This window comes from Danio rerio, chromosome 25 (assembly GCF_049306965.1).
Source record: "Danio rerio strain Tuebingen ecotype United States chromosome 25, GRCz12tu, whole genome shotgun sequence".
NCBI lineage: Eukaryota > Metazoa > Chordata > Actinopteri > Cypriniformes > Danionidae > Danio > Danio rerio.
Window position 1 is genome coordinate 8,227,528 of NC_133200.1, and position 11,151 is coordinate 8,238,678.

Genomic DNA, 11,151 nt, shown 5'->3' on the forward strand with positions numbered 1-11,151 from the left:
CCGATTAACTCAATTTAACTGTTTTTACAAATTTAAGTGGATTGAACATAAAACAATTCAGTTGTCCCCCCAAAATACTCATTTTAAGTAGCCTCGTTTGAACAAGCAGCAAGCAGGATTAAAGAATTAACTACAAAACAGTTAAGTTATCCCAAAAGATAAAAACATTGTGATGCTTCAGCTCATTTCATTAGCCTTAGTTTGGCTTTCATTAGCCTTAGTTTGAACAAACAGCTCCCCCCACCCAAAAAATGAGTGTATATTCAGAACAGTGCTTCATTGATGTGGACTTCTCAAAGGTTTTACATTCAATCTTCATTTGGTTGGTCTCGCCAATTACATATATGCCCATATAGAAAACCACATCAGTTAAAAGCTAATTGCAGTCAGATGGTGCTTCCTGTTCCATTCAACATACGCTGGTCCTTTCATCTGGCTTTACTTTTATCTTGTGTATATACAGGTAAGTCTTTAGTAGTTTGAAGTGCTTTATCAGAGCTTTGAAATGTGACGTCAGAAACAAGAAACAATCGACGTCGTTCAAATAATAGAGTGAAGTGGAACAGCTTGACGGCAGCTGCCTTTAAAGACGAGCTCTCTTTCTCTCATACACATGTTAAACACGTATGAATATTAAAACGGGTCACCGGCGAGTTTCTCTGTTTGTGTATGCAGACACGCGCCATTCCTATGCGCGCGCTCCAGCAGGTGTTTTGGCGGGGAGTCCCGCGCGCTGACAGGAATGATTAGCGGGTTTTTAGGGTGGAGCGCGCGGGTCAAACAGCTTTAATTCGCGCTAATTTGCAGGTCAAAGCGAGACGGCATGCTCTCATCCTTTCTTTTCATCTCTCCCGCTCATTTACGCGTCGCTTTTGTTCTGCCTATGTGGTCCCCAAAACATCCAGTCCACTTCTCCTCCCCCATGCAGTGCGCCTTCTGTCTTTTTCAGTTGTGTTTGCCATGAACAGTTACAACCAACACCTATGTTAGTTTTAAAAGGACAGTTCATCCAAAAATCTAAATATAGTCATGTGGCCAAATAGCAAAATGAAAATGTATTGAAGAATGTTGGAACCACTGACTTTTCCTATGGGTGGCAATGGTTACCGATTTTCAACATTCTTCAAAATATCTAAAATAAATATCTTCTTTTGTGTTCAACGGAGGGAAAAACACTATAACAATAGTTTCTTTGAACAAGTCAAGAGAGATTAAATGATAACAGAATATTTTCTTTTAGGTGAACTGTCTCTTTAAGTTCATATTAAATATATGTGAAGATTTTAATAAATAATTTAATGATAAACTTTCTGCTTTAGCTAATTAGCCATATGACAAAACACAATGAAAGTTTATTGAAGAATTTTGGAAACAGTATTTGTTTCTCTTATACTATTTATGTCAATGGTTACCGGTTTTCACCATTCTTCAAAAGATCTTCTTTTGTGTTCAACAGAGGGAAAAACACTATAAAAATGTGAACACTTAACAAGTCAAGAGTAGATAAATGATTCCAGATTTTTTTATGAATTGTCTCTTTAAGTTCATATTAGATAAGTAAAGATTTGGAAAAATAAATTCAGTGATAACCTTTGTGCTTTAGCTATTTAGCCAAATGACAAAACACAATGAAAGTTTATTGAATGTGGGAAACTTGTAACCACTGACTTCCATATATTTGTTTTTGCTATATGGATGTCAATGGTTACCTGTTTTCAACATTCTTCAAAATATATTCTTTTGTGTTCAACGGAGGGAAAAAACTAAAACAATAGTTTTTTTTAACTAAGAGTGAATAAATGCATGATAACAAAATATTCATTGAACTGGTTTTTAAGTTCATATTAAAAATATAAGAAGATAAAAAATTTAATGACCTTTTTGATTTAGCTATTTAGCCATATGACGAACACAATGAAAGTGTATTGAATGTTGAAAAGCTGTAACCACTGACTTCCGTATTTGTTTTTCCTATAGATGTCAATGGTTACCGGTTTTCAACATTCTTCAAAATATCTTTTTTTGTGTTCTATTGTGCTATAACAATATTAACACGATTAACAAGTCAAGGGTGAATAAATGATAACAGAATATTATTTTAAGGTGAACTGTCTCTTCATTAAAGATATGTGAAGATTTAGAATAAATACATTTAAAGATAAACTTTGTTTTAGCTATTTAGCCATGTGACAAAACACAATGAATGTATATTGAAGAATGTTGAAAAACATGAAACCACTGAATTAATATTTGTTTTTCCTATATTATATATGTCAATGGTTGCCGGTTTTCGTCATTCTTCAAAATAACTTCTTTTGTGTTAAAAAGAGTTAAAAAAAATCTATACCAATCGTTTTTTGTAACAAGTCAAGAGTGATTGTTATATTGATTATTATAGATTGATTATTATAGATTATTATAGATTATTATAAGAGTGAACAGTATATTATTTTTTGGGTGAACTGTATCTTTAAGTTCATATATAAAGATATGTGAAGATTTAGAAAAAATACATGTAATGATAAACTTTTTGCTTCAGCTATTCAGATGATAAGCAGTTAGTTTGAAACTGCGCCGCTTTATTTCCAGGTTAACAGACAAAATTGGCCATTTCGATTAAATGATAGGCTATTTATTTTACTTTTTGTATTTAACATTCTAGTAGATGCCATTCTACTAAATTTTATTCAGTAGTTTACACAGATTTAATTTCGTTTTTATAGTATATACTTGAAAGATTATTTCTTACGTGAAAAGCAATTACAAAAGCTTTGTTGTATTGTTATGAAAAAGTATTTAAACAAGTTGTACTCCAAAATTAGGATTAATATCTTAAAATAAGCCCTTGCGGACAGTAAGATTTTATTTGGGTCCAAGACAAAGCTATAGGACTAAGCTAGTTACCTATTTGTTTCCAAAATGGTCAATTATGACCACAAATAAGACAAGCATTACAATTTTCAAGTTGATTTGACATGACAAAAACAACTTTTCCCAAATCAGCTTCATTCTGATCAAGTAAAAATCTGAAGTCTCCATCTTCAAAGTTGCTGTCTCTGAACTAAAAGAACCAAAGCAAATCTAATAGAAAATATAGAGCATCATTCATTTTCCTTCAGCTTAGTCCATTATTTATCAGGGGTCGCCATTGCAGAATGAACAGTTAACTACTCTGGCATATGTTTTACCCAGCGGATGCTCTTCCAGCAGCAAAAATATAGAGCATAGATATTTGAAATAAAAGGTTAAGACTTACCCAAATAATGTTATTCTGGATATGTGCTCCAACCATATAGCTAGTCTTGCAAGAGTTGTGATCAACGTTTAATAATGATCAGTAGTTTGCTTCAATAACAGATTTTCAAGAGTTCACACTTAGCTGATAATCAATAAAGCGTATTTGGCATGCTGTTCCGGGAGAGAGCCCTGAGCTCGTAATATCCTCGAGCCCGGGGCTCCCTCCCGTTAGAAGGGCGAGAGGGGAGTTCGAGGTCAGGTAGGTCTCGAAAACTCCCCTGCTTGTCAGCGTGAGAAGTGTGAACTGAGGTTGTATTGGGTGATAATTTGTTTTAGTCGATTTGGCTATGGTTCATGTTTTGGACGGTGGGAGGAAACCGGGGAACCCGGGGGAAACCCACGCGAACACGGGGAAATCATGCAAACTCCGCACAGAAACACCGACCGGCCCGAAAGGTTGGACCGGCGGTGTTCTTGCTGTGAGGCAACAGTGCTAGCCACTGGGCCACCGTGTCGCCCAATCAGGAAAGGAGGAGGATGAAAGGGGTGGAAAGGGGGGAGCTTCAAGACGAAGATAACTGTGTGAGTGATAAACTCAGGTTATTTATAATGCTTCCGTAATCATCTAATTAGAGCCAGCCGTGTTGATTATAAGCACGTGATCCTCTCGAAATTAGTTTATGAATAAACCACACTTCGAAAAGTAGCTTTTTATTTTTACTATTATAACTTAGCCAGGCTCGAAGAACAACTGGACAAGACAAAGTTTGTATCCATAAACACATTTAATAAAACAATATATTTACAACAGTGAGGAATATGGCTCAGGGTAATTTTGTTCAAGACAAAATATTTAACTGAAATAAAACTATTATTGGAACAAAATGCAGTCAATAAACAATAAATAAATAACTTAGGCCATGACAAAATATATACATGATATATTAGGCAATAATAAATAGGCTTACTCGTTCTAACTTTAATTTAAAGTTACATGTTAGTCGCAGACTGTAAACAGCAAACCAAGTTGCTTATTCACGATTCAACTGTATAAACGGCAAAAAAGATATTAAATAAACAAGATGACAGAATCATATTATCACGTAATAACGCAAGTCAGACTCCGATTCGTCATTACTTCCGGTCTTTTCCCGCCACCACTCCGTGACGCACGTACTGAGCCCTTTTTCAGTCCATGCTTCTCCTTTCCTTACAGACGTCCGTCCTCTTTCTTTTCCCATAGAAATCTGCATGAAAGAAGATTATAAACATGAACAGTGTCTTTAAAAATGCTCTTATGTTATATTTAAATGAGTAGTAATGGTGTGATATTATCGGTCATGTTTGTTTACCTGTAATGCGCATGTTTGTTTGGCTCTTCGTCTGGACGCGTTTACGAGACTTTCTTCGTTGTGTTTGACTCTTACAGATCTTCATTGGACTTTCACATTTTCTGTCAACGTTTATGGTTCTTTGTGTTGTCGGCAAGTCCACAATTTGTCTCTTCTTCATTGTAATCGGAGCTGTTTCTCTGTAAAACAGCGGGCAGCCCTCAGCTGGGCTTTCCTCCCACTTTAAATCCCCATCCAGCGGCTGTCCTTCGCTGAAATTGAAGTTCCACCTCTGCTGGTCTCGTTCAGAAATTTCGCGAAGTTTTGACGCCAGTTCTCGCCTCAGCTCATCGTGATCCACCGGTCCGAACAGATTTCGGCATGTTCCCGTTCTCTTCAACAGAGGAGCGATCTCCTGAGGGACACTTTTCCTGGATGCCAGTCTTTCCCCGCCGATGCTGGAGAACAGGACGGTAGACATCGTCGATAATATCCCAAATCAGAGCGAAAAGCCACAAATAGAAAAAAAAATCCGTGTGAATCCCCCACACACGTCGTTGTACGTAGTAAAATAACGTGATTTAATCTCGTCAGATTTAAAGTCCTGCGCCTCAGCGGCGTAAAACCCACACACTTCGCTCCTATTGGTCAATGCGGTTGTGTTGTTAGACCCGCCTATGTTTGGTTGTGATTGGATAGCCTTGCGTGTATTCAGCTGTGATTGGTTGTGCGTCCTCGCATTGGCTCAATGTATGAATATTTATAGGTTTTACCGCTTTCACCCCCGCCAGCTCACATTTCACCACCTGGAGTGAAGTATTTTAAATATTAATAATGACAACAGTAGTTAAATAAGTAAAATAAAACGTCTTTTCCGTATATCAAAAAAGGTTTATGTTTATATTTATGTAGACTATATATATATATATATATATATATATATATATAAACATGAACAACTACAACAGTTGTTAAATAAGTCAAATAAAAAGTGTTTTTCGTATATCAAAAATATGTTTGTTTATTTTTCAACAAGTTTTCTTATGCAGACTATAATATATATATTCCATTAAACGGAAATTGAGGAAAAAAATAAACGGGGCTAATAATTCAGTGGGTTTAATAATAATTTTAACTGTGTGTGTATATATATATATATATACACACACACACACACACACATGATTTTTAAATTCATGTATTAGGCCTAATATATTTGATATTTGGGAGTCATGAAGAAGTTATGAAGAACAAAGTAAATTGTAAAAATCAAAACGTTAAAGGATTTTAAAATAGGATTATAGACTAAAATCAGGACACGTGACGTGTCTTTTACAGCTATAGTTTGTATACACTATTCAGTGAAAAAAATCATAATATAATTATCTAAAATATGTATAAAATATTAAATTACATCATGAAATATATGGCTGCGCATTAAAGTAAATTCATTCTTGTATGTAAACTACTGGTCAAAAGTTTGGGGTCACGATTATTAAATGTTTTAAAAATAAGCTTCTCCTGCTCACCAAAGCTGCATTTACTTATTCATAAATGCAGTACACATTGTAAAATTGTGACATGATATTGCACTATAAAATAACTTTTTTCAAACTAGTTTACAATTTAATTTATTTCAGTGACTTTAAAGATGAATTTTCAGCTTCATTACTCCAGTCCTCACAGTGTCACTTGATCCTTAAGATTTCACTATTACAATAATAAGTATTATTATTATTATTATTATTATTATTATTATTATTATTATTATTATTAATGGTAATAATAATAAAATCAATTAAATAATAATAAAAGTAATTTCTATTGAAACGACATACAATAAGAAAGAAGTTATTTGAAATAAATTTTGAATTTTAATTTGAATAAATATTTTGCAATTTCTTTACATTTAATACACGCTGCCTTGGTAAACGGAATAATTTTCTTAAAAAAAAAAAAAAAACTGGAAAAAAAATGACCCCAAACTTTTGACTGTACACATTTATTTACAATTTTGAGTAACATTTTATTATTAATATAATTTGCCTTGATTTGATTGTTTAAATATATATTTTAAATTCATTTAATGAAAAATAAGGCGACGCAGTGGCACAGTAGGTAGTGCTGTTGCCTCACAGCAAGAAAGTCGCTGGGTCGCTGGTTCGAACCTCTGTGTGGAGTTTGCATGTTTCCTCCGGGCGCTCCGGTTTCCCCCACAGACCAAAGATATGCGGGACAGGTGATTTGGTTAGGCTAAATTGTTATCGTATAGTGTGTGTGTGTGTGTGTGGGTTTCCCAGAGATGGGTTGCGGCTGGATGGGTATCCGCTGCATAAAAACGTGCTGGATAAGTTGGCGGTTCATTCCGCTGTGGCGATCCCGGATTAATAAAGGGACTATAAGCCGACAAAAAAATTAATAATTACAAATAATCTGTTTTTTTTTTATCTAAATACATTATAAAATCGATTATTTATTCATATAATAATGATAATACAATCAACAAACACAATACAAATAATGAACTATAATCTCAGCTGCTTTTACATGACAAAAAGAAAAAGTTTGAAATCTGTTAATGTGTAAAGATCATGTAAAGATCAGCTGAAAGAAAATCTAGTCATCATTTTGTTCACTGTTTGAGCCATTGGTTTGAGCTTAGTCAGTAGTTCAACAGCGCCCCCTTTTAATCACACTATGGTATTACACTAAACAAACGGATAAATCTAAACGAGATTAGATAAGAAGTTTATGACCTTGTTAATTGCTGGCTTCAGTCACCACATTTATTATAGGGTTACTCTTCTAACCCTAAATGGCTCTGAATTGGAGTCAAACAAATCTACACAAATCTCCCTGTGCAACAAGCAGGTTTAACAAGCTTCATTAGAGAGAAGCCTGCAGAAACCCTTTAGCAAAAATATAATTCAGTTCTTATCCATGTGTTTTAGAAAAGACTCACATGTTTAGACTGACTAAGTGCAGTGTTTGAGGAGCTGACTCTGCTTTCTGTGAAGCTTTCAGAGCTGTACAAACACTTGCTGTAGGACATAATGTGTTTTACATAAACAGACAGCTTACATAATGTATGGGTATTATGATCCGAGTGTTGTCTATTAGTTTTTACAGTTCTGGTTTAATGTAGCCCACTTTTCTCATAATTTAGACATGAGCCATCATGTGATTAAATTATGTACACCTAATACCCAAACTTGGTCCTGGAGGGCCGGGGTTCTGCAGAGTTTAGCTTCAACTTGCTCCAACACACCTGCCAGGAAGTTTTTAGTATATCTAGTAAGAGCTTGATTAGCGGGCACCCCTGACCTAATATGTCACCCATGTGTAAACCTGTGAAGGAATATCTATAGATTTGAGTCTCTATTTGAAATATGTAAACACACACACACACACACACACACACACACACACACACACACACACACTGTATCACATTACAGCGTCATTAAAATCATCAATAATGAACAAATAGGTTGATCAAATAGTGGCTGCAGCAGAACACAGCGCTCTACATATTTGTGTGCATAATATTTTTAAAAAAATTGTTTTTAATGCACAACTTATCAGGAACATACATGCAACATAACAATATAAAAGGTGAACACAAAAATATATAATGGTAATATATATATATATATATATAAAATCCACAAAGCATAACAAACAGCATTTGTATATCCAGTGAACAGGGGAATCAAAAAAACCTAATAATTGATAAGAGATTTCTGTTTGTGTATGTGAAATATTGCCAATAAATTAAGGAGATTAACAATATATTCAAGACTTTTGTTGGGTTTGTTTTCATAATTTAAAAAAATGTATCTTTTTGGTATGGAAAAACAACCAAAGACCTGTTCTTGCACAAAGGAAATGTCTAATAATCTTGCTCTTTAAAAATTAACTTACGTAATCAGAGGTAAAGCAGAGACTTTTAAAAAAGTGAGGTCCCCTTTCAGTTGCTTTATAAATGGATAGAAAAAAGGATGTCTTTGGAAAGATGACTGTAATTTAAAATTCAATGTAATAGTTTTTTTTTTTGTATTTGTATTTTTACAGTACTGTATTTTATTCTATGTTATAATTTATTTTAAATGTCATTTTTGTTTAACCAATGTTGGGGTGGGAAAGTAGATTCTGAAATATCATAAGTTAACATTCTGTGCTGTTTGTTGGGTTTTGTATTTAAATTAAAATCTATAAAAACAAAGTTGAAAAAAGTGGAAAATAAAATAAAAAAATAGTATCTTTTCATGTAAAATAATAACAAAACAAAATAAAGTTTTGTCATTTTAAATATATATTTTGCTAGATCCTTCTGTTTACATTTAGTTTACATACTGTTTGCATTCAAACAATAAATGACAAAGGCTCTCTTTATCTGCATTACAGAAACTACAGATGTCTTTCATTTCAATGTATTTTGATCATAAAAAATATACTGGGTAAATTGTGTATAGCTATTTTTAAATTATTTCTTTAACCAGGCTGTTTTGCAATTATTATAAACTATAATAGAGTTCTAAAAAAAATAAAAAGAGTATTTTTTTTAGCTTCTGATAAATATTACGAATGTGCAGGGGGGATTTAGTGATATTGGGGCCCTAAGTTGTTCCAACCATGGGGTCCAAAAGTTTTAAAATGCACATTTTGTACTTTATTTTTAATAGATTTATATCACACAATCACTCCTTTTCTGCATTTCGTCTTAATGCAAAATAATATGAACAACATGTAAAGCATCTTGTAAATTTTTTTAAGTGATTTGTTTTCATGAAATGAATTCACAACTTTTACCTAATTTGACTGCTGGACTTCTCCATGATTGAGGGTGGGGGATATATTTGCAGAGTTGTAATAAACAGTAAAGCTTTATTTTTTAGACACTCATCATGCAAAATATGATAGAAAATTATGCTATATATAATGAACAGGTACTTATTTGGGGGCCCTCAGATTTCCTGACTTTCCTTATCTTGCTTATTGGTTAAATCCGCCCCTTTGAATGTGTTTATTATTACATTTTTTATTAGTTAACTCAACATCTTCTAAATGTAATTTTGGGTTAACAACAGACAAAGAATTAGAGCAAATGTGATTTTTAATACGTTGAATCAATTTAACAGGGATAGATTTTATAACTAAATTAAACAGTATTGGGTAACTATTATTATTAATTATTATTATTATTATTATTATTATTAATGCTTAAAAAACAAAGTACAGAGCAATACAAATACAAAAAGAAAAAAAGAAAAGGGTCAGGGGTTTACAAAATATGGCAAATAAGACAAACTTAAGAAAAGTTAAGAGCCTTGTGGGATTACAGGATCTTTTAGGATTCAAATAAAAAATAAAAATAAAAAAACAGGGCTTTTTTATTAGTGTTTTCCTTTATGTTGTTCGTATAATGTTGTAATTCTTTTAGTATAGCAGGACAAAAGGGTTTCTGGCTATTACATTTGCATCTGTGAATATGGTACTTTGTAAATATTATCAAAAAATTAATAACATAATCTTCCTTCCTTATTTATTTGTTAAAAATCCAAAAATAACATGTTGATATTCTAAACGGAAATTTGACAATAATTTGTTGTTTATGAATTTAAAGATCTCGTATCATGTTTTTTTTTTTAGAATTGACAAATCCAAAAAAAAAAAATGTGACACAGATTCTGGCTCTGACAAACAAAATGAACAGTTTTGGTCTGTTTTCTGTCTAAACTTGGAAAAAAAAATATTTGACAGGATAAAAATTATGCAGAATTTTAGAAAAATTTAAAGACTTCTTAAAATTAGTTTGTAATAAAAAATTGGTAGGCAACGACCAAATCTTCTTCCAATTTAAACATCTGATGAACCCAGACCAGTAAGAGTTTATGTAGGTTTACTGACTATGAGGGATTGAAATAAGGGACGTATGGCCTTATTTTGGTGAGAAAAATTTTTTTTCCACATAGTGTATCTTTAGGATGTAACGAAGATATATTTTCTGAATATGAATAACTTTTATATACTGAGACAATACATAAGTGAAGGGTAAATTATTTTCTGTTTCCTTTTTTTTTAATTGAAGCATAAAACTGACAAGTATACAGGATTATATATAATGATAGCAGTCATACAAATTTTAATGATGCAGAACATACATTAAACAACCAAAATATTGTATTATAGATCATATTTAAATTATTAAATTGTACAGATATTTTTTTCATTATTAGAGAGGTTTTTATAAATATTTTTATATTTTATAAATATATTTAAATATTTTTAAATCTTTACAGAAAAAATTAAAGGAGGAAGTAGACATTACTTTTGCCCTGTGTATGTGAAACTTCCCAAGAAAAATTATCAACTTCAAAGCATTATCGACTGTATCATAGCCAGTTTTACAATAAAATAAAAATTATGCATTCGTTAAATTATTTATTTTGTAAAATGAAACAAAAATCAACCCTGAAACCTGGGGAAGTATTTGTGCACATTATTTGATGACCAAAACACACGTTTATGACGCTGCCAATGAGATGAGCGGAAATGACGCCATGCCGCGCGACCTTACGAT

The 11,151-nt window shown here is 32.6% G+C and overlaps 1 protein-coding gene across 1 annotated transcript; it reads right to left on the bottom strand.

The window, feature by feature from the left end:
* Positions 1 to 4,003: 4,003 nt before the first annotated feature.
* On the bottom strand, positions 4,004 to 5,200 carry cdkn1cb (cyclin dependent kinase inhibitor 1Cb). The gene is made up of 2 exons (XM_001337160.9): positions 4,590 to 5,200; positions 4,004 to 4,484 (listed from the first exon to the last, which is right to left on the bottom strand). Exons 1-2 carry the CDS (start codon positions 5,047 to 5,049, stop codon positions 4,426 to 4,428), a joined length of 519 nt encoding a protein of 172 aa, XP_001337196.2. The 5' UTR covers positions 5,050 to 5,200; the 3' UTR covers positions 4,004 to 4,425.
* Positions 5,201 to 11,151: the final 5,951 nt, after the last annotated feature.